General features: G+C 40.4%; 1 protein-coding gene and 2 long non-coding RNA genes across 3 annotated transcripts; all 3 read left to right on the top strand.

Moving 5' to 3' along the window:
* Window positions 1-76: 76 nt before the first annotated feature.
* LOC308334382 lies at window positions 77-3,703 on the top strand. Its single transcript, XR_013965896.1, has 3 exons — window positions 77-98; window positions 3,455-3,555; window positions 3,672-3,703. It is a non-coding gene; the product is annotated as an uncharacterized lncRNA (long non-coding RNA).
* A 1,666-nt stretch (window positions 3,704-5,369) lies between these two features.
* LOC308334376 lies at window positions 5,370-6,827 on the top strand. Its single transcript, XR_013965891.1, has 3 exons — window positions 5,370-5,517; window positions 6,026-6,190; window positions 6,531-6,827. It is a non-coding gene; the product is annotated as an uncharacterized lncRNA (long non-coding RNA).
* A 49-nt stretch (window positions 6,828-6,876) lies between these two features.
* Window positions 6,877-11,272, top strand: LOC308334375 (adhesion G protein-coupled receptor F5-like). Its single transcript, XM_080791105.1, has 5 exons — window positions 6,877-7,922; window positions 8,523-8,564; window positions 8,691-8,756; window positions 10,314-10,377; window positions 10,746-11,272. Exons 1-5 carry the CDS (start codon window positions 6,912-6,914, stop codon window positions 10,820-10,822), a joined length of 1,260 nt encoding a protein of 419 aa, XP_080647231.1. The 5' UTR covers window positions 6,877-6,911; the 3' UTR covers window positions 10,823-11,272.
* Window positions 11,273-24,304: the final 13,032 nt, after the last annotated feature.

Raw genomic sequence — 24,304 nt, 5'->3', positions numbered from 1 at the left:
CATACGTACCAGTCCTCATGTACCAGTCCTACATATCATTACAGATTCAACTACTGCTGCACCTATAGTTCTGACAGCAACACAACCACCAACGAAGTGTTTAAAAAACATTGTACATGATGTTACTTTCTACAGAGCTTCATGTACTTTGGTCGCATGACGTTCAGTAGTCTCACATAGCCAGAGTAGCTGCCAGACCATCGGTATATTTGCCTATCTCTGCCTATCAATCGTCTGCTCTGGATGACAAAATTACCGGTGACAAAATTACGCCCACTGTAGGCTATGCCTTTACCACACCAACTGAATGCGTCCGCCCTTATTAGGAGGGCCGGCCTTCCCCTACGGCATTTTTATTATTATTTCAGAATGGCACCCTCCTCTACCCTAAACAGAATTAGAATGTGACCAGATCAGCGAAAGTCTGGGTATGTGAGACTAGACAGCCGGTAATATGCAAAGATAATTCTGTATTACAGTGTATTTGAATAAATGGATAATGGGTAATAGCCTTAGATACACAGTAAAACATGTTAATTTAACTGTAACGCATAAGGTTACACTCTTAGAGTTTCAAATGGATAAATTATTGCAGAGGAATTTAACTGTGTCGTATAATAAATAGTTAATAATTGAATAACAGATTACAGTAATAGTAGTGCAAATATAAGGACATCCACTATGAACTTCAGACTGCTGCTGACTGACAGCCTGTCACTCACACCATGTATTGTACATGTCACTCATGAGTCAATGTCACTGATATCAAGTATTCTCATGCTTTGGATGCGCAATTTATGCCTGGTTTTTAGTGACCGATTTCATACACTTACTGCATAATAACTCGTAAATTACACTAACTCAACAAGACAATGACAAAGACAGACAGACAATGTGATGACTCATAGGAACACGTGTGGTTGTGGTTGGGAGGGGTTATTAAAAAAGATCACACTTGTGTGAAGTGAGGGGAGCTCACTTGGCTGCCTAATAGTTTTGGTTTTTTCATTATATAGTTTAGTTTTAGTTAGTTTTGAGGACACACAATACAGTTTCATTAGTTCAATTAGTTTCAGTTAACTAAAATGTTTTTTTAATTCTAGTTTTCGTTTTTTAGTTACCGGTATTTTTTTTATTTTTTTTAAGTAAATTTTATTCAAAGAGTATGACATGTCATTTTCACAGACAGAGAATATGACTCTTCGTTTTTTTTACATTTTATCCCACAACTCCTTTCCCAGTCGTCCCCACCCACCCACCATCTTTCCCCACGAGGCCAGACATACAAACAACATATAAACACAGGTATAAAACCAATAGGTTGAGTACAAAACAATACACACAACATACAGTATATACACAGGTATAAAACCAATAGGTAGACAAGATACTAAAATACAAAGAAAGGGATCATATGGTTATGGTTACCGGTAGTTTTAGTTGACTATTATCCACATGACCTCACACGAGGCATACATAAAGCAACATATATAGTGGCAGATTCACTGCCACTATATACGTTAGCAGACATGAATGCAGTGTGTTAACCCATTCTGACCTGAGATCAGATTCATACGAGGTTTCCACGGGACACACACTGGTCTGATTAACCCATTCTGACCTGAGATCAGATTCTAAAAATGTCAGTCGTTCTTCGAATTTTTCAAAAATAGCAGATCTACAAGCTCGTATCGCGCCACTCGGTGGCGCGATATGAGCTTGTAGATCTGCTATTTTTCAATAGCTAAAGCATAACATGATGCCAACACCAAAATGGGTGCCCGGTCAGAATGGGTTAATGTATAAAACGTATCCAGTCACAACCAGATGTATTTATATTGGCCACATGACGTCTCACATTGTCAATGTTTAACTGCCATGAACAAACAGTAAAAGTCCATAGACTTGGCTGCCATTCGATTTTTGTCAAAAGTTTGATTTGATAATCTATATTTTGAACTTTCGGGTAAAGAAAAAAAAAAGTACAGTATTAAAAAATTATAGAAAATATAAAAGATTAAATAAACAAATGAAATAAACAAAGAAAAAAACACAACAATGTGATCATTGATCTTCCACCATAAGTTCAAAAAGTAGTAGGAAGAAGTAAAGACTTATTTACTCCTACCCCCTTCTTATCTAATATTCATAATCCCTATAAGCAATTACAATTTTAACTGTATAAATCATATAATCCATGTGTATCTGTATCCCTATACTCCTATACTTACTATTTATATATATATATACTGTATATATATAAGAAGTAAGTAACTCATAGCCAGAAACAATCAATGTGCCCCATCCTCCTCTCTGTAACATCCTCTTAAAAAGGGCTCTAAACAAACATTAAAAATCCATAGACTTGGCTGCTATATGTCGTAATAATACAAAAAAATTAAACCGGCATTGGGATGGGGTGTGGTACATGAACTCTCTTCTTATGGTTCCTCTGCCTATGCATTAATATAATTACAGATTCAACTACTGCACCAGTTCCGTCAGCAACAACGATCGGTAAGTGTTTAAAAAACATTGTACTTTAAAAAACCCTTATACTTACGTTGTATACTTATGCTGTTTGACAGTGTCTACATACAAGCTCAACGCATCACACCATGATGTATTTTGAGCTTGTAGGTCTGCTTTTTATACATGTTTTGCCATTCTTTTTACATTTTTGAAACTCTTCGTCTATTATGACATGACCAAGATAGGAACATCACGTCGTAAGTGGTTACGTTTGTCTGTGGGGTTTGTATTATCAATAATTAAACAATTAAAAGTATCAACAAGAGCTTTTGACTGAATAATAACTACATTTCATGAAAGTTTGAACATCATTGTCCACCTTGGGAATGTATATCGTTGCTGTCGGGCGGAAACCTTATCTTCATATTTTAACCTTTTTTGTTTAATTGTTCTCGTTAATCTCATAAATTAACGCTATTTGATTATACTAGTTACACTACTGCAGTGTCACACAAAAGTATCGTGAAACGACACATTTTGATCATGTCGATCTGCTACTTTTGCTATAGTATATATATATCCCATTCTGACCTGAGATCAGATTCATACGAGGTTTCCACCGGACACACACACTGGTCTGATTAACCCATTCGGACCTGAGATCAGATTCTAAAAATGTCAGTCGTTCTTCGATTTTTCAAAAATAGCAGACCTACAAGCTCGTAGCGCGCCACTCGGTGGCGCGCTATGAGCTTGTAGATCTGCTATTTTTCAATAGCTAAAGCATAACATGATGCTGACACCAAAATGGGTGCCCATTCAGAATGGGATATATATATTTGAATCCTGAAAAGTTTGTTAACTCCATAGTTGTGGAATTATGAGATATCAACGACAGAGATGATATGGTTATTGCATACAAGACAATGCATGCAACTGCAGTATACTGTCTTTTTGTCCTTTTTTTTTTATCCTTGCCCAGAATTGAACATGTCAATTAGGCTTCAAAGGGCTTTCACAGAGGATTTAAATGATGAAGAAAGTACAGAATTCCAAGATCTTAAACGACTTCTGGAGGTCCTGGTAAGTGTGTGTGTGTGTGTGTGTGTGTGTGTGTGTGTGTGTGCGTGTGCGCGCGTGTGTCAATTGTTTTTCATATTGCTGTGTTCATGTCATTAAAAGTATCATTTAATTTGCAGTTGACGGAGACTTATGGAAGAATCACAGCGTTCATTTCTATTGATGTAACAAACTTTAGGTACAGTATTTTACAGCAACAAATACAGCAATTTAGATGTACTGTAGGGCTGTGCGACACATTTATGTTCTCAACTTTTTCCTGGTTTGTTCTTACTAACAGAGAAGGAAGCACTATTGTAAACTACGTTTTGCAAACATCATCTGTTGATACAACGGAATTACTCAAAGCAAATGCAGATCTTTTACCTGCCTTGAAGAAGGCAAATCTGACTGCAATAGGACCAGTTCGAGGACTGGAGGAGTACACAAGTACGTTTTTAAAATAAGCTACAGAAAAATGATGTCATCAATTTTCATACATTACGTTCACAGTACAATAACAGCATTATGTATCCTTAGACTCAACAACACCACCACCACCGTCACCAACAACAACAACATCAACAACATCATCTACAACACAACAGAACACCGCTGTCATTACGACACCAACTTCGGTAACCTGTAAGTAACTACTGTACGATAACTAGGAATTTGGTTGAATATTATGTTTGGACCATACCAACAACATGTGTGACCAGCATGTCATTTTAATAATGTAAATAATTATAATTATATATATAATATCCTTTCTTAATGCAGTAAGTGAAACATAGTGGATCGTGGGCCCCTTGTACCTGGGCTCAGCCTCCAAATATTAGTTGTGACACATACCATTTTAGGTGTACACTGATGCCACTTTTACATGACCAAGTATGAGTACTTTGGAATCTGCCCAACGTACCTGTAATTCTTGGTTATGAGATCGTAAAAGCTGAAGCATCCCACCCTAAGTAAAACTTTACAATGTGATGTGAGAGTGCAAACTGGTCGACACAAACTCTGGACTCCTGGATTGCTGTCCTCAACTCCATACCTTCCAGCATCAGGGTCAGGACTCAGGAGCTCTCCAGTGTTGCTAGCTGCGCTGTCGCACTGCAGTGTGTCTACATAGTAATTAGTGTGCCTCCTTCCCTCTCCTAGCTGTGCCTTGGGTTGGCTCCCACAGTGTCAGTTTGCTCAACATCATCACCTGATACATAACTAATAATTAAACTTTACCTTATTAATGTCAACTGAACAGTTACTTTTTAGTACATGGAAAACAAACTTAAAATGTATTTTCTACCACAGTCAGTAGAGCTCTTGCCTTCGGACCACAAGGTTGTGTCTTCAAATCCGTGTACTGTCAACTCAGCTCGTCAGTCGTATTTGTGCATATTGTTCTTATTGCGTATTGTCCCTCTTTCTTGGTCCCGCCTTATCACTGCTTGCAGCTATATTATTATTATTGTTATTGTTATTGTTATTATTATTATTGTTGTGGTACATGAACTCTCTTCTTATGGTTCCTCTGCCTATGCATTAATATAATAATTACAGATTCAACTACTGCACCTACAGTTCCGCCAGCAACACAAACAACGATCGGTAAGTGTTTAAAAAACATTGTACTTTAAAAAACCCTTATACTTACGTTGTATACTTATGCTGTTTGACAGTGTCTACATACAAGCTCAACGCATCACATCATGATGTATTTTGAGCTTGTACGTCTGCTTTTTGTTATTATTATTGTTGTGCAGTCATAAAATTTGGAAATAACTGGATTATTTGCACTTGGCACAAGGTCCTACATGTAATGATGAGGAGTATGGTAGTGGACGAGAAGGAGACGAACGAAAACCACCATGTAAACGTGGCCAGGTTGGAAAAATACTCGTCAAATGTCTCAGTGGACAATGGAAACTTCTGGAGGATAGTTGTATTGTAAAAGAAATAGCAGAACTTCTGACTGAATCCCAGGTAAAATAAGCTTTTTTTAAATCTTTATAGGGAATACCACCACATGAAGGGGAATCACTTTCACCAGTGGTTCTCAAAATGGGCTCTGAGAACCCCCAGGCGTCCTCGAGGGTGTTCCAGGGGGTCCCCACCAGTGAAATTAGTTAATAAATCTGTTAAGCCACTATAACCCTATACACAGCAGATATTTGAAAATAGCTGATCTACAAGCTCACAACACGTTGGGATGTTACTTGTTGTGACGTTATAAGTCAGCTACTTAAAAATAAATAAATAAAAACGTATTTTTGGAATATTTGTTGAAATGGTTTAACAACAATTATCTTGTATGAGGGTCTTTGGTAGAAGATATTTCCAGATGGGACCCGGTCCACTAATTATTAATTTGGGGGTTCTTGACATTTGAGAACCACTGGTAACAGTACAGAACCACTGGTAACATAACAGAATGTTCTTGGTTGGTACCATGCAAATGCAATTGACCATTTGACATATTTGATTCTTTTAGGATTTGGTTGCGAAGACAGTTCCAGAATTTGTGGGGAATCTAACTAAGGTGGCAGAAGCACATCAAACAGTAATTACTGGTTCGAGTGCAACCATATCTGCTATTATTGACATCCTGGTCAACATTGCAGATGTCGCCGTTGATGTCGATGAGATTGTCATGACGGTAAGCGGTGGAAATAAATCCCCATATAGGTTGCTATATGCCTCGCAGCCCTCGCCTCAAAAATATACCTATTAAGGCCTATTAAAGAAAATATATAGAATGTTATTATGGAGTAGGTGAATGATTCTTACTTTCATGGTGACCTAATAATTTCAGCTTAATGAATAAGAAACACTAGATGTTAGACCTGTTGTTCATCACTAAAACACCAAATTGAGAACCACAGGAGAGCTTTATTATGTTACATTGTACTTTGCTTACAGTATTATGCAATATTTTGTAGCTTAAAACAAGATAAACATGTTATCACTCTAACAGAGAAATGCCGTTTTGTCTGCAGGATATCCTGGAAATAGTGGATGTCATCATTGATGAAGCAGCAACAGAATCCTGGTTCATTTTAAACACCAACAAAACCCTCAATGTCAGCTCAAAGTTTCTAAATTCATTGGAAAGTATCATCGACTCCTTGGAAGGGGAGTTTGATATATCAACCGACCTCATTCTGCTGGACAGAACAAGATTCAACAACTCGTACCAGGCAGACATTAACTCTAGTGTCACCCTCAACATTCTAAACACCAGTGCTACCAACCTCTTTATTACCACCATTGTCTTCCCCCTCAACAGCATTCTACCTCCCAGGAATGCCAGCTTCAACGCCAGCAGCTTCAATACCAACGAAACCAGCTATGAGAACACCATCAATGGCAAAGTTCTGATGGTCAAGCTGAACACCACGGTTGAAAATGTGATAATAACTTTTGACAAACAAAACACGTCGTTGACATTGAGCCCACAGTGCGTCTTCTGGAACTTTGCACTCTTTGATAACCTCGGCGGATGGGACCACGAGGGGTGTGCTTTTGTGTCAGACATAAATGATACCGTCACCTGTAACTGCACCCACCTAACCTCCTTCACAATTCTTATGTCGATTGACATTCCCCCAGAAATTAAAGTTTTACTGGACATAATCTCGTACATTGGCATAGGGATATCAATGGGATGCTTGGTCATTTGTCTCATCGTTGAGGGAGTCGTTTGGAAGGCCATGACCAGAAACAGCACCTCATACATGCGTCATGTTTGTATTGTGAACATTGCGGTGTCTCTGCTCATTGCAAACATCTGGTTCATCATTGGATCAGCAATTGCCAACAACCCCCTTGAAAATCCAGGGGAAGATTACAGAGTTCCAGTCGCTCCATGCCGCGCAGCAACATTTTTCATACACTTTTTCTACCTTGCCCTGTTCTTTTGGATGCTTGTGTCTGGCCTTCTCCTGTTTTACCGAACCATCATGGTTTTCTCCCAGATGTCTAAATCAACCATGCTGGCCATCGGTTTCTGTTTGGGCTACGGAGGCCCTTTAATTATAGCAGTCGTCACCATTGCCTCTACAGCGGGCCACAATGGCTACATCAGAGAATACAACTCTTGTTGGCTAAACTGGCACAAGACGAAAGCCCTACTTGCGTTCGTGATTCCTGCCTTGACCATTGTTTTCATAAACTTCATAATTCTAATCGTGGTCTTGTACAAAATGCTGAGGAGAGGTGTGGAGCATTCTGACCAGTCAGATGAAACGAATGCGATAGTTGTCGTCGCAAGATGCTTGGCCATTTTGACTCCTTTCTTTGGATTGACTTGGGGCCTGGGAGTGGGAACTATGACAGCTCCAACAAATATTGGAATCCATATTGCCTTCGCATTCTTCAACTCATTACAGGTAATGCAAAAGCATATAGGCTAATATTTTCCTACTTATATTGATCCCAAATGACTTGCCATGGGGTCTATTTTGAGGGGTTTCAGAAATGCCCCTGTTGTCCAGTTTCCCTCCTCTCTATCACAGTCTCGTAAATCATGTTTTGAGGTGTGCGTTCGGCACAACTGTCAATCAAAGTGACTGTACTGGCCAATCACAGTGTGTCTTTTCCGGGCAAAACACATAACAACAGCATAACATCTGTTTAGCAGACTGTGGCGGCTCATGTGGGACAACCAAGGCATGGATATTTGTAATGGCAGCTAATAACACATTCATGAAACAAGCTAAAACAAAAAAACACATTTGACCGCAAGAAATTGCATAAAAGCTAAATTACTTATTGCCTCCGCTCTATGCTATGAGGTCTGCTGGGGAAACTTCAATTCCGCAAAGTTATGGCAAGAGCTGTGACATTTTTAACCAAGTAATTATTGGGCAAAAAAGGTCACAAACAAACAGTTTGTTTTTTATTGGGCATGAATGTATAGGCCTACTCTACATTACTATACTGATGTATACAACCATCAATAAAACACTTTTTTTATTTATTTCATTTAGGGTTTCTTCATTTTAGTGTTTGGGACACTGTTGGATTCAAAGGTATGTTGTACTATACAAATATAAAACATACACTAATGCAGATGCATACTATATTAAAATAAAACATTTGCTTTGTTTTAAAAAGTATGTATTGTGTTGTATAACATTCAAACACTCTGCCTACAGATCCGAGCTGCCTTATTAAGACGTCTACCTGCAGGAAGTACAGGCACCGGCTCTAATCGAACAAGAGTAAGTGCATTTGAAAATCAGTAGTTTTTAAAACCACAGTTCGTTCCACTAGCATCAGTTTGCTATTTGGCTTTTCTTTTGCAGTTTCCCCCCATTTTCTCACAATTTATTCGCTGGTGTGAAATTGGCCTAATGTGCACTGTCAACCAATAACAAACAGTAAGACGCCCTGAGGGCGAGAAGCGACCACTTTGGCATGGGGGTCAGATCAACATATGGAATGAATTCTGTACTGGCCATATATGGAGCGTGTTTTGAGTGTACAGGGTTTGATGAGGACATGAAGATCAACATTATGGAATGTCAGAACAGGCCAGCTCCATATATGGAGATCTAAGGGTGGCAGCGGGGCAATGTCTTGAGTGTACAGGGTTTGATGAGGGCCCAGGTAGGGCCAGGCCAAAGTTTTCGAGTTTTCGATGAGGTCAGTGCCGTGATCTTCATATATGGAGATAGCCATATATGGAGACGGCAATATATGGGGCATCAACCATATATGAAGATGGCCGTATATGGAGAATCGACCATACAGTATCTGGTGGTGTGACGTGTCACAAGGTGTGATGTCACGAGGCGTCATGAGCTGACAACCATATGAGTGTGACCTGACTGACGGACAGGTTTTCATAGTAATTTGCGACCTACAGTTGCAATTAACACTTCTTTGACTGTGTTGACCTTGGAATGGAGCAAGCATTTTACCTTTGTCATATAATCCCATTTAGAAAAATATATCTGAATATGAATTGAAACATAAAAGCGATGCCATGTGGAATGCAGGTAGCCACGAGTCTCCTACTCTCCTCCATTGAACAGTGCTTTCTTCTGTCATAAGTAAAATGCCAAGTTATTGCACCTCACACCAGATGGACTAAACCAGTAAGACGCGCAAACGCGGGAAGCGAACGCAGCTTGTACATATTTGGGTTTTGGACGTATAGCTGCTTTGGGGACTCCTTATGGCTGAGTCATGGTGACGTAACAGCGGGACTCCATATATGGGCACAAAAGCGGGACAGACAGACAGACACACACACAGACATGATCTGCTAGGTCTCATAGTAAGTGCTCACTGCGTTCGCAATCACTGCGTTCGCAATTATAATTTGGTCACTTCCACAAGGACATACAAATTAACCAGTAAGACGCGGGAAGCGAACGCAGCTCGTACATATTTGGGTTTTGGACGTATAGCTGCTTTGGGGACTCCTTATATGGTTATGGCTGAGTCATGGTGACGTAATCACTCAGCTCCATATATGGGCACAAAAGCGGGACAGACAGACAGACACACAGACAGACAGACACACAGACATGATCTGCTAGGTCTCATAGTAAGTGCTCATTGCGTTCGCAATAATAATTAAATATTTTTTTGTGTTTCATTCTCCACTAGTAACCCTCCCCGCCAAACAGGCACCCAGAACAACCAGTAGGAGGCGCTAGTGCACTGACAACAGTCAAGGACACAAGTGAAGCGCCTCTTTAATGATGGTGTTGCATACTTGCATTGTGTGAACACATTCTTATAATTACTGGTCCATGTTTTCCATACAGAGTACAAGTGGTGGTATTGCTTCCTCTGGATTAAACTTCTTCAGGAGAATACGTGGAAGGCGAAGTAAGTTGCATCATGTTTAATAATAATAGATTCACTGATCTAACCGGCGGCGGTGGATCAGGGGTAGAGTGGTCCGAGGTTGCCAGTTCGAACACGGGCTCCCGTCGAAGTGTCCTTGAGCAAGACACTGAACCCCTACTTGCTCCTGATGTGCTGGTTGGTGCCTTGCATGGTTTCCGTATGAATGTGTGTGTGAATGTAATACAATCTATGCAAATATCTACGCAATATAAATGCACCATTTACGGGCCGTAGCCAAACACACATTAATTTGGGGGTCCTTGATGACACAAAGAAGTTTGAGAACCACTTATAGATATTTTTCAGATTGAATGAGCCATTTCACTAAAACATTTCTTGTTCTCCAGATATCTACAATGTGTCAGGAGCCAACAACACAAGCAGTTCTGTTCCGACAGAATCATTCATTAGTACCAACAATTAATGGAGTGTGTTAGCAATTAATGTCGATACTATTCATTAAAAGTGTACCGTATTTATTTATTTTTTGTGTTTTGTTTAACGGTTAAAGCTCTATTATATAGCCTATTCCAATAGTAATCAATGGTGTATTGTTTGTTCAGGAACAGGTGTTTTCCCGTTTCTCCAGTAAACACTAAACAGAAAATACAATTTCAGGTCGGGAAGGGATAGCCATTTTATCCAATCAGGAGAGAGAACCCTACCATGATCATTTATCAGCTTCAATTTTATAGTGATCCAGTTCCAATTTTGTCTCTTCTGTTATCTGTTTAATAAAGATGGGGAGAGCCTATATTTATTCATTGTCTTCAATTAGTGCAGAATGCTGCAGCCCACCTTTTAATTGGCTCCACGAAATTCGACCACATCACACCCATTTTAGCTTCCCTGCACTGGCTCCCATCTTTAGAATTGATTTCAAAGGCCTTCTCACGCGTTATACAAGGTCTGGTCTCGCTCCACCCTACATCTTTGATCTAATCTCCCCCTATGTCCCAACTCGCTGTCTGAGATTATCAAGCAAGAGTTTATAGATCCCCAAGTCTGTAATTTAAAGACCAAAGTCCTCTTTTAAATCCCTATACTGAAAATGCACTTATAGATTAGCCTTCAGTGCCAACTCCTATTAATCATTTTTAATTTAATTTCACTGATTATTGAAATGTCTTCTGTTGCTTATTGCTGACTTTTGAAATGTTTCCTGTTGCATCTTGTTCTGTTGTTTGTATCCTTGTTCCTTAAGTGTGTAAAGCACTCACAAGGTTTGCTGTCAGTTCACCCCTTTGCGGGGTGTGTGGGTCAATATGTCAATGGGGTGGGTGGGGGGTAGGCCTATCATGGGTAAAGTTAATTGAGAATCTGTCCACATCAAGGATGCAGCACTGTGGTCCTCGCCTCGGTCACAACAAAGCACTTTAAAACAGCGGTGTTGAATGAAGGTATAGACCTAATGTTATTCCTCCTGTGTCTTGAGCCATAATATTGTCCTCTTCTGTCTTAACCACATTAACAATGGCGTCCCTATTTTGGGAAAAGAAAAAGAAAACAGCAACACTTGCACATTGGCTATATATACTGTTGATTGTACAATGAAATGCTTACTGCTGTGTCAGGCCCAGTGGTGGCACATCCTGCACATTCCATGGCTATTTTTGCTATTTGTTGTACAATGAAATATAGGGCTTAAGTGTTTAAGACTGCTTTGCCAGGCCCAGTGTTGGCACAGATGTGAATTTGTGAAAGGCATTGCTGTTGGTCCAATGCAGTTGCTTACCGTGTCCTTGGTTTGCACCCCAGTTGTGCAACAGATGTGGTCCAAGTCCGCTTAGTACTAGCCTACGGCCAGAGCCCCGAATCCCTAGGCCACTAGGTCTAGGCTATATAGACTGTTGGGTGGGACTTGCCAGAGAATGGTTTAAGAGCTCCATAAAGCTATATCTTGGAGATGTGGACATGCATGCTTCCTATTGCCATAGGAGAGTATGACACCAGATTGTTGTTGTATGTTAATGAGTGAACAACGAATAATTTATTTTATTTGTATTTATATTTATTTAAAATAATCAATTTTTTAAGTCAACAAAATGCATACATTGTACAATGTAATTAAACAGCTTCAAGGTCCAATTACTGTCTGTAGGGACAGTGTCCAGACATATAGCCTATCCTAACAATCCACTCTTATGACAATGACATGCAGGACTCAGGATTCAGTAGCCTAGTACAGTATAAAACAATACAATTGGTATTAAAACTTAAAGTGGTAAAGTGTATAGTGACTTTTTGAGTGTGTGGTGTGCTGTGCTTCTGCAGTGACGCGGTTTTCCATTATAAATATATAATTCCAAAATAAAAGTCCATGAATAAAGATAATAGGCAATTTTTAACCGTAAATGTGAATAACAATAGATAATTGTATGTATCCTCCTAACAAAAAAGGCACTTTTGCACGTATGGTGTGCTCATTTTATTTATTTTATGAAAAAAGAAAATAATAAAAAAAAAGGTTTATGAGAACTGTGATTATCCGCCCGTTAGCTCTGATCCATATAGCTCTAATGATGCCGTTAAATGCAACCGCATTCGTATGGACCAGAGCCATGTAAGGCTATGGTGTGTCTATAGAGTCTATAGTCTAGACCTATTCAGAAACGGGTCTCAAGGTCGCAGGCAACTTATTTCCTTTTGGCGGAGACGACATCTGCTGTTTATACCTCTTCTACTACAGTCAGTGAATGGAATAGTGACTGATGTTAGTCTGCCTCAAACTTTACTCTTTTACCTGCTTTTTACTGACACTAACATTACAAAGATGCCCAGAACACCGGGATGAACCTGTGTAGTGTATGGCTGCTAGCCTCCAACAGTAGTGACAGTAGCAACATAAAAAATAAAATAAAATAAACGAATGTGGCTGAGACCAGAGCCATAATGGTTAAGACAAAGCAGTGAAAGGTCCTGAAAGTTACATAACGTCAGTCTTACCCAATATCCAATCTTTCTGTTTAATGAACACAAGGCTGCTGTACTTTGTACCTCATTGTGGCGACTGGTACACACACCCAGGAGACAGAAGGACGGTTGCCTATTCCAAGGCGTTTAATCACAAAGTCAGTTTAACAAACAGTGGCTTTAAATCATCACTTTTCACGTATTGGCAACACAAGCAGGTAAGATAGACAGTTATGTTCAATTCCTCTTTCTTGCCGGACGATGGTGCTCTAGAGTCGTTGTCGCTGGACCAAGTCTCGGGACTTCAACGGGCGTCTGAGAGCGTGATTAAACACAGTCTGTCTGCTGCCCTGTGGCAATCAAATAAACATGGGAAGTACGTTCCTACTCAGCTTGTGGACGATCGCTCTCGCTTCGGTTCCTCCACCGTGTACTAGGGTCGTTGTAGCTATTACTCCGTCCTTTTCCATCCCATGCATGTATTAGTTATATGGATCCGATCCTCCTCTTCACCAGTCTGTCATAGTACAGTCTGTCATAGACGTGCTTAGCGCGTCTGTCATACAAGCCTGGTAGGGGCCGGTTCTAGGCATAGGCGAACTAGGCGGTCGCCTAGGGCCTCAACCACTGAGGGGGCCTCGTCACAGGGAGAAGATTATTTTTTTCATGTATCCCTTACATGGGCTACTGGCCACATGTGGCCCCCACCTAGCTTCTTAATTTTGATCTCAAAGTGCACCAGATTGAAGCATTTTCATGGCAAATTTACAATTTTTATCCGGCGTGGCAAAGCAGGAGGGGGGGGGCCTCTGTATAATATGTTGCCTAGGGCCTCAAAAGGCCTAGAACCGGCACTGATGGTCGGGGGGGTAGGACCAAAGGATTTGGGATTTGTTTATAAACATTTTGGTATTTGTTTATAAACATTTGTGATTTGTTTATAAACATTTGTGATTTATTTATAAACATTTTGGGATTTGTTTATAAACATTTGGGATTTGTTTACAAACATTTGGGATTTGTTTATAAACATTTGGGATTTGTAAGTCTCATGGGGGGGGTAGGACCACTACCAGTTGACCTGTAGTAAGGCTCATGGTCGGGGGGGTAGGACCAAGGGATTTGGGATTTGTTTATAAACATTTTGGTATTTGTTTATAAACATTTGTGATTTGTTTATAAACATTTGTGATTTGTTTATAAACATTTGTGATTTGTTTATAAACATTTTGGGATTTGTTTATAAACATTTGGGATTTGTTTACAAACATTTGGGATTTGTTTATAAACATTTGGGATTTGTAAGTCTCATGGGGGGGGTAGGACCACTACCAGTTGGCCTGTAGTAAGTCTCATGGTCGGGGGGGTAGGACCAAGTCTCATGGGATTTGTTTATAAACATTTTGGTATTTGTTTATAAACATTTGGGATTTGTTTATAAACATTTGGGATTTGTTTATAAACATATGTGGCCCCCACCTAGCTTCTTAATTTTGATCTCAAAGTGCACCAGATTGAAGCATTTTCATGGCAAATTTACAATTTTTATCCGGCGTGGCAAAGCAGGAGGGGGGGGGGGGCCTCTGTATAATATGTTGCCTAGGGCCTCAAAAGGCCTAGAACCGGCACTGCTGGACAAGAGGTAATCAATATTATGCTGTTCAGTGTTCATGTTAGTCACATAGAATGTGCTCGTGAACGTGGTGCTCGACTTACCGCCCAACTTTTGAACTGTGGCGCTCCTTTGACTGAAGGCAGGTGACGCGCATTCCAGCTGATCAAGGAGGTGACGCGGTACATACCTTCCCTCTAGTACCCGCCCTAGAGGTTGGTGCGTTCCTCTTCTCTCTCTCTGCCTCTGCTGGCCTCCAGGGGTGTGCCTATACTGTTGGGCGGTGTTCTGCCATCGAGACACCACACTCATACTTTAAATGCTTAGTAATAGTACTGCATACTTTAAATGCTTTAAATGCACCGCGGTCGATATTTTGACATTCAGTTTTTTGGTGTTTGGAATGTTGCCACTACTTTTGGAGCTTTTCATTTAAAACAAAAAACACTCAAATGCCGATAGCCCAAATGTGATGAGGTCAGCACATTTGGGCCCATTTGCCCAAAGTAGCTATATGGCCGAATTTAGCCCAAGGAGTATTTTCGTGCAAAACTCATGCTTAATTGGAATGGATTCAGCATCATGAAAAACCCCTATAGTTACATGTCACATGCTACTTAAAGTAGAATGAAAATTGGGATTTTCTTTGCCTTATATTGGTTGATAATGGTACCCCAACTTTCAGCAGCTGTCACAAAGTTTCCCAAGGTAGTTGGGTTGGAACTGTGATAGTAGACACCTTTATGAACACATCTGTGAAGAAAGCTAGTGGTAAGCATTTTTTGTTGCCACAACTTAAGCTAACTTTACCTAACTACTAGGAATTTCTGAACTCGGCCCAGCCAAAAAATAGTGGGTGTATTGTGTTTTATCAACTGGCTGAGTGAGCATGCGGAGCGGAGACTGTCAAGACCGCATAGACTGTAAGGTCAAGACACAGTATGGGCACGTCTAGGGCACGTTCGGAAATACCGTATACCAGAGCGCATTCACGAGGCGTGCGTGTGTGTGTGTAGGCAGATAGGGTTGGCACATTTGGCTGTCAATCAAACAGCCGGGCAGGCGGGCACGCTAGTTTAGTGAACGCCCACCAAATACCAAAACAACACATTGAACAAACACAGCACAAGTTAGCGAAGTTAGCGAAAATTGTGGAGAAACATGAAGGAGAAATAAGACCACGGCAAAGAAAAGGGAATGCAGTTACAACAACAAGTACTGGGAAAGTATGTATCTGAGAAGCTATATAGTTACCCAACTTACCCAGCAAGACATGGGAAGTTATCCACTGTATACTGGCAGGTGGCCGTCCTGAGACAGGCATTATAATAATGTGGCTTGCATGGTCCAATTAAGTATATTCCATGTTTGGGATTTCAATAAATGGGTCTTAATGTCTTATACAGTAAGTATACAAGGCTACAGTTGCAGTCCGAGAAGGGGACACTTAGCTGCAAAGGTGAATGGGTGCGCAGTATACTTCATAATTAGGTTATTGCAGATGGCCTTTCAGAGGACAGTGTTACCATTGGGGACATGAGGAGACAGGATGTTCTACAAGCTAAACTAGTTTTAACATAGGGCTGAGGGAACTTGGGTACGGTCCCGATTTCCCGAAAGAGGAGGTGAGTAGCAATTAATTACTTCCTTTGTTTGTTCGTTCTCCCCCTCTCATGCAAGAAATGAACAATAGCAGTAGCTATTGCTTTGTTCTATATATATATATATATATATATATATATATATATATATATATATATATATATTATTATTTTTATTTTATTTTATTTTATTATTAAAGGTTTATTTTCGTTCTTTTAGGTTTTACACCCACACTGAACTTTGAACACAATCCACAGTGGATTTTCTGTGGTCTGGGGTTTTCTCTGTGTGTTGTGTTCTGAAGTCTTTTGAGCTGCAATGAAAACAGGCAAAATCCCTCAACAGTGGCATCTGCTGGCAAATCCTTATGTCATTTGTGGGATTTGTGGAATCTTACCTCACAGTCCACAGGAAAATTGGAGTCAGAAAACCCAAGACCACAGAAAATCTACTGAATGTTAAAAGTTCAGGTGTTTTGGGTGCATTTGAGCTCGGAAAACCTATTAAAAAACAAGAAAATTAAAAAAAAACCTTTTGTTGAGGGGCGCTAGCCCCTCCTATACACGGGTTTAATGTTTGTCTTTAGTTCAAAGTTTGTTTAGTAAACGCATTGACAATAAAGGGAAAATAATAATGTGTCGTTTAAATCCACATATTACACACATAAAGATCGCCAGGAAAGTGTTCTAAAGCTTCTAAACGCCATTAACATATATTATTTTACAAAAAGGATGAAGTGTCCCTTTAATGTTTGTGTTGGCACCGTTTGTTTTACATCACCTAATCAACATGAGTTCTACAGGAGAACAGGCCTGACCCCACTGTCAGGTGTCATCAAGTTCAAAAGGTGGACGTGGATTGGACATGTCTGCAGAATGGACCCAAGTGCCATCCCAAGGGTAGCTATGAGGTGGACACCACCTGGGAAAAGGAAGAGAGGCAGGCCCAAAGAGACCTGGAGAAGATCTGTGGAGAGAGAAATGAAGGAGTTGGGGTGGACCTGGGGCCAACTGCAACATTGGGCGGAAGACAGACTGCATTGGCGTTCGTTGGTGAAGACCTTATGTGCTACCTAGCATGAAGAGGATTAAGTAAGTAAGTAATCAACATGAGTTAGCCCCTCACTTCACACAGGTGTGATTTTGTTATATCACAATCGTGTGTGTGTGTGTGTGTGTGTGTGTGTGTGTGTGTGTGTGTGTGTGTGTGTGTGTGTGCGTGTGCGCGCGTGCGTGAGAGACAAGTCTGACAACCTGTCAATACGACCCGACATGGAATCATTGGCATGCATCTGAGCCAATTTTTTGACTCGAGTTACTGGTAGCCTATGTTGCAGGTAAACTCGTTCCTGCCTCACATCACAGATAACTATCGCACTGCCAGAAACATATCTAATCAATCTTCCTTAGTGGTTTTTTTAACACCCTTGTGTGACACACCATGAAGTAAACAGCCGCATACTCAACAAGAGAAGGAACAGACTACGAAACTAATGGGGAAAACCCATCATTCATGCACAAAGATTTGAACAAGGAAGAAACCTGACAATGGGTAGCCGACATCAGTCCGAACTGTCCGATAGTGTAGAGTAACTATACAGTATATATACCTTACTCAAAATGAAAAAGTCATTTTACTTTGCTTGATTATTTCCATTTCATGCTAATTTAAATTTCTATTCTCAGAGGGAAATATTGTAGCCTTCTTTTTACTGGACTTTGACTTGTTTGCTTTAGTTCAAGAATTCGTTACTTGCAGATGCCAACTTGCGCCTTGCACACAAGTAGGCCATGAATAGCCTACTTGTGCACAAGCAGGGCGCATCATTAGGTGCGCTCACCTCTGCTGGTACGACTGCATGCAAAGCTGCATGGGTACGACTGCTGCTCTGAGTCCTATAGAGCTCTCTGCTATTCTAAATGCTTTAGACCCGTTATTGACCTTATACCAACCTCGAAAGGTACCCTAGTTGATCACTACGAATGGTGGTCGTTACATTGGCTTTTGGAGGACACCGACATATATGACATACACACCCAGCCGATCGCAGTACTTGTGCACTCTGCTTGCGCAAGTAATTATTATTACAAAACATAGGCTACATTAACTAATAAACAATGCTGTATTATTATATGTTGGGCTACCCAGCAGCAAGTAATTAAAAATCATCCCGACCTTAACTGATCTTCAATATTTTATTAAATGGATCTGCATAAATTACTTTTGCTGCTTTAAGTACATGCACACAGACAGACACCCACACAACATGCATCAAACTCTAGTCTCTGTCTAAAAGAAATATTAAACCTGTCAGGTGAGTATACCTTAATTACCATATTTCAGGAAGTATTTGTTTCTTCCCACAACTCGCATCACGTTGCGGGTGGTGGGACTGCCAGTGAGCTCTGTGGACTATACTCACTATAGGATGTTATACAAGCTATGACAGAGCTCTGTCAATTTCAAGGGGAGGATTATTAGCTGGAGAGGGACAAACTCCCCCATGGTAAGAAAGCCGTGTCAAAATATTGGTGTTGGTATATTAGTGTAATGTTCTGACGATTGTCATTAATGTAGAACATGCTGGCACAGTGCCAGTGAGGGACTACTGTTAACCACAAACCATTAGAATTAAGCCAACATTTATGAGGAAGTAAGCTATAAAGGACTGTGATTTGAGGTATTTCACCGTATTTGATCTCACTGAAAACAGTTCTGTAGTGTATATTATAGTATACAGATGCAGTATTCATCAGTATTGTTGATTCGCGCCCAACTTGCTGTAGTGGGGGTATGCTTTTCTATTATGTGAAATAATCATGCATTGCCTGTCATGGTCACGTCCTGAGCCCCCCTGTTTGTCCATGAGTTTCCTCTGTCTCTCCCAAGTCCTGCTCCTCTGACTCTGATTGCCCTGCAGTGTCATCACCTGTGGGGACCAGCTGAGCCAGGTTGGGTGATGAGCTCCAATGACTATTTAAACTCTGTCTTGTGTTTGTTCAGTGCTGGATCTTAAGTTAGTGTCAGGTTTTATGTTCAGTGTATCATGTGTATGTATATCTGTTTTCCTATGTCATTTCCCTAGTAAAGTCAAGTTTATGTGATCTTCTTGTCCTGCCTTTGTTTGAGTTCTGCACTTGGGTCCTAACACCGGCGAACCGTGACATTGCCTTTAAAGTAAATGGCTGTTTTTGTAACAAACAAACAAACAAACAAAAAACTAAAAAATATATAGTTCTCATCAATAATCACATATACGCCTGTCATTATTTTTTCCCATTTTATATAACTGAATTACTCATTATCATTGTCAATAATATTCTGAAGTTGTCATTTACAAAAAATGCCTAATAAAAACGGTATTAAAAAAAAAAAAAGGTCACATATACGTGCACATTTACTATTTTCTCACATTTATTTTTCCTTCATTTCCCATTAGATATCCACACCACAGTATTTGTTTTCAAAATGACCAAGTGGTTGCCTCTAACTGGAGTCTAGCTACGTTTGAACTTGACCACTGACAGTGAACACCATCGACTAATAAGCCACCAAGGGTAAGTACAATGAACGGGTTGTTTCCAACAGCTACCCATGAAAACAGGGCATTTTATTTTACTTTACAAATGCTCTATTATGAATTGTGTATTATATGTTCTAGCCAATTAGTATTAGTACAGTATGCTGTATTTTCAGCCACTTGTTCACCCTATAACTGAAAAAGTTATTTATCTAATTCTAAGCTACCATAGCGTTAACCGGTTTCTTAACCACACAGAACCCACTCAATATATCTAACATAACCAGAGTCAACATTGTGAGGAAAGGGCTCAGATTTCTATTTAACCATTTACTCTCAGACTTTTCTAAATTATTTTGAAAATCTACTTGTATGTTCTTTTTTGTCCAAACATTGAAAATAAATAAAAACAAGACTATAAGCTCACTATCGGTCATATATATGTTGGATTGCGAGCTTACAGATATTTTCGAAAATTAAATATTTGAAAATGACATTTTCAATGTATTTATTTAATTTCAACAAAATTGGGACACCGGGTTTAAAGTGGTTTAAGCACTGGATTAAAGCAGCGAATTAAACCAACTGCAACAATTTGGCCAAAAAGAGTGATATACTGTATTTCATATTGTATTTACATTACTGCTGTGCTTTTCAGCTCCAGGCAGCTCAATTCCTGTACTCGGTGTGGACGATTCAAAGTAGACGTAGTAGATCTGTATGGTCTATACTCTATATTGTATACTGTATACATTATAATATACAGACTATGCATTTGATATATATATATATTTAAAAAAAAACTAGAAAACTGTTCACAATAGAGCGCAAACCTTGAGGCATCCCCTAATAATAATAATAATAATAAATATGGTTTTTTCTACCTACAACAATGAAAATGTGTGGCATGTGATTACCAGCTGTACAGTACATCGTCTTTACTGTCCTCATCGTACCCATTTATCTCTGTGTCTGAGGCTTGTGATAACATTATTTTGGGGTTGTGCGGGTATGAAATGGGGGGTAAGGATGACAATAAAGGAAGCTGATTGTTAATTCCTAATGTTTGTATAGTGGTGGACTGGGAAGAAAAATCAGGCTCTGCCTGAATTTAAATAATGGAAGTACCAAAATCTGTGCAAATTGAGTGAAAACAAAAAACTAACATAGTTATACTCGAAGCTTTCAATCTGAAATTAAGTCGGGTTTCTGCTGGCCCACACTCGCTTTGCGAGTCCTTTGTAAGAGGAAGTATAATAACTTGGCACCATGCATGCCTTAAATTGACACCAACATAATTTGTCACAACAATGGTCTCTACTGTCTTCATACACATCCTTTCTGTCGGCCATTTGAAGTGTTAAACACTCCTGTAACACCACTGTAGCGCCCCATATGTGTGCAATTTAGTTTTCTTGTGTGACTATCCTCATGCCAGTCCCCTGATCAGTGTTTGTGACAAGTTTGGTGCGGATTGGAGAAACGGTGCGATATGTTTATGTGACTTGGGCCATAGTGTGACTATTATGTGCCAGGTTTAGTGCGGTTTGGAGGAACGGTGCACCTGTGACACCCATGGGGCCCCTTGGGTCCACATGTGGTCTCTTGTGTGACTATTTTCAAGTCAGGCCCCTGAACAGTGTTTGTGCCAAGTTTGATGAGGATCGGAGAAATGCTGTGCCTCTTTAGTCCGGATGTCGTTTGAGATGTCCACCAGCCACCATCGGTCCTCACACACACTCACCCTCTAGGCAATTTGTATATAAAATAAACAATATGTACTGTATGTTGGAGACTTGGAGTTAATCAAACGTGGGCTTGCACCGGCAGACTTCAATGAATGTTTTGATTGTGCTGCGATTATAACTTTAGAAAATGACACAGTTGTCGTACACTGTTGGCGGATTCCTGTTTTTTTTTTAAATATTTTTAATGAATGGCTCATCATCACATGAGTCACAGTAGTGGGTATAATACGGAATGCTGTGGATTAACATGTGGTGTACGTGCCACACAGTATGTTGATGTACAGGTGTGGGAGTTACGGTACTCCACATCACATGGTCATGTCCTACTGTACCTGAAATCTAAAAAAGAAGTCCTACGTGTATGATTACGTACGATATACCTGGACGTGTGAATAGACAATGTATTGTAATTTGCATTACGTTTTTCCATTCACCAACAAAGCTGACACCCGAGTTCACTTCCTAACACCATTGCCTCCGGCTTGGCTGCATGGCCACTCCAACGAGTTGTGAGTTTATTATTTAATTTGGTGTGTAGAGGGAAAAAAGGAAGGTTCACCCCGGGGGTGCAAAGTATATGGTTTAAGTGTTTGTTTGACCTTCCCCTTGTTTCGTTCTCTCTGATCTTCTTGACAGGAATGGCAATATTAACGAATATCTGCACTGTCATTGGCCTTCTACTGACGTACGATATTTTGGAAACACAGGAAGTTTTTGAGATTTCAAGCCCGGCTCCACAGGTAGGCCTGTTGTGTTTATGGTACACACTATATATATATATATATATATATATAGCAAATGTAAGGAACCCAAAGTCAATAGCTACGTCATGTCGAGCCCGCCCTCCTAACCACTGCACCTCCATCCGACCCACTGCACGCACACGACAGTGTCGTCACGGATTTACCCTCTGCGTCGTTCCACCGCTATCTCCTCATGCCACGCCGGCCTCAGAGCCACAACACCACCCGCGGAACAATGCTCATTGCACTGCCACCAATGTCGCCTCCCTTCCACACCCACACCCACGCATGCACAGTCGCACACGCGCGCCATCGGCCCCCGTTGCATGTTGGGAGGGACACATGTTAATGTATGGACACTGTTTCCTGTGCAACCTCGCCGTCATGTTCTCACACGTCCCTCCGTTCATCTCGAGTCCTCGACACGTCTACATAGTATAATGTCAACCTACCTGCTACACATGCCATGGTGCCAGAAACAGATATCCACATGTGGATGCATAACATCCCAAATTGCGTGTTTTCCATTGCTTGCACGTAACCCATTGCCAAAACACAACTAATACAAGCAACTGGGTCTATGAAACCTTGCATGATACATTCATGGTCTGTCTGAGCCCTCAGATTGGCTACGCGCGTCCACTGCACGTATCAAACATGGTCACTAGGGGGAGCCAGGGCACAGTGTACATGCAACTGCTACACTGCTCACAACCCACTCACACTTCACTAAATCTTTTAAACACAACAATAATAATAATAATAAAAACACAACAACAATAATAATAATAATAATACAACGAACACTACAATAACAATAATAACACAAAGAACAGTACAGTACAGAGGAGAACTTCACAGTACAGCACAGAGGAGAACAGCACAGTACAGTACAACACAGTACAGTACAGCACACAACAAAGAATTACAGTACAGTACAAAGGATTAAATTACAGTAAAGCACAGTAAAGTTACAGTACAGTACAGTACAAATGATTACAGTACAGTATAGTACTAATGATTACAGTACAGTACAGTACAGAACAGAGGATTACAGTACAGTACAGTACAGAACAGTACAGTACAGTACAAAAGATTAGGTGACGGTACAGTACAGTACAGAGCAGTACAGTACAGTCCAGCATACTATTCCCGCTAGGTTGCCACAATTGAGGCTTTCAAGCAACATGGCATACATATATATATAAACATTGCAACTTGCCCTGCTTGCTCTCCTACGAAATAAAACCCAACACTAACAGGGCCACTCAGCCAGGTTGCCATGTTTGCACTATCCACGCAACTGGGTATATGAAAACATCATGGGTTGCCATGTTTGCTTTTCCAAGTACAAAAAACTAAAAACCAATCGCCCTCACGCAATTGCCTTCATCCCATTGGCGACGCGTGGCGCTAGGATGAGCGGGCCAAAGGAACGCAAAATTCTATGACGTACAAGAGTAAATGTGGGCGAGGACAAGATCGATTATTGTTGTTCATGAGCTGCGTGTCCCTAACCTGACTTTGCCAGATGGTGGCGGTATTGGGTAACCATGTTCCCCAACACAGCTTCCATCTGGGATCTCTCAGGGAGTTGAGCTAACACCGAACAGCTCCTGTACCGAACCAATCAGCGTGAGCTAAGGGCAGGATATGTGCGAAACCGGATGTGAAGATATATAGACACGTCAATATGATTGGTTGTGTTTGCACGCCCACACAGTGATAGACAGACGGTCCCATCCAATCATCTACCAAGTATCTTGAA

The sequence above is a fragment of the Protomyctophum bolini genome (genome assembly GCF_963924005.1).
Source record: "Protomyctophum bolini genome assembly, chromosome: 19".
NCBI classification, from domain to species: domain Eukaryota; kingdom Metazoa; phylum Chordata; class Actinopteri; order Myctophiformes; family Myctophidae; genus Protomyctophum; species Protomyctophum bolini.
The sequence above is the reverse complement of the archived record's forward strand: the minus strand, read 5'-3'. Positions and strand labels throughout refer to the sequence as shown.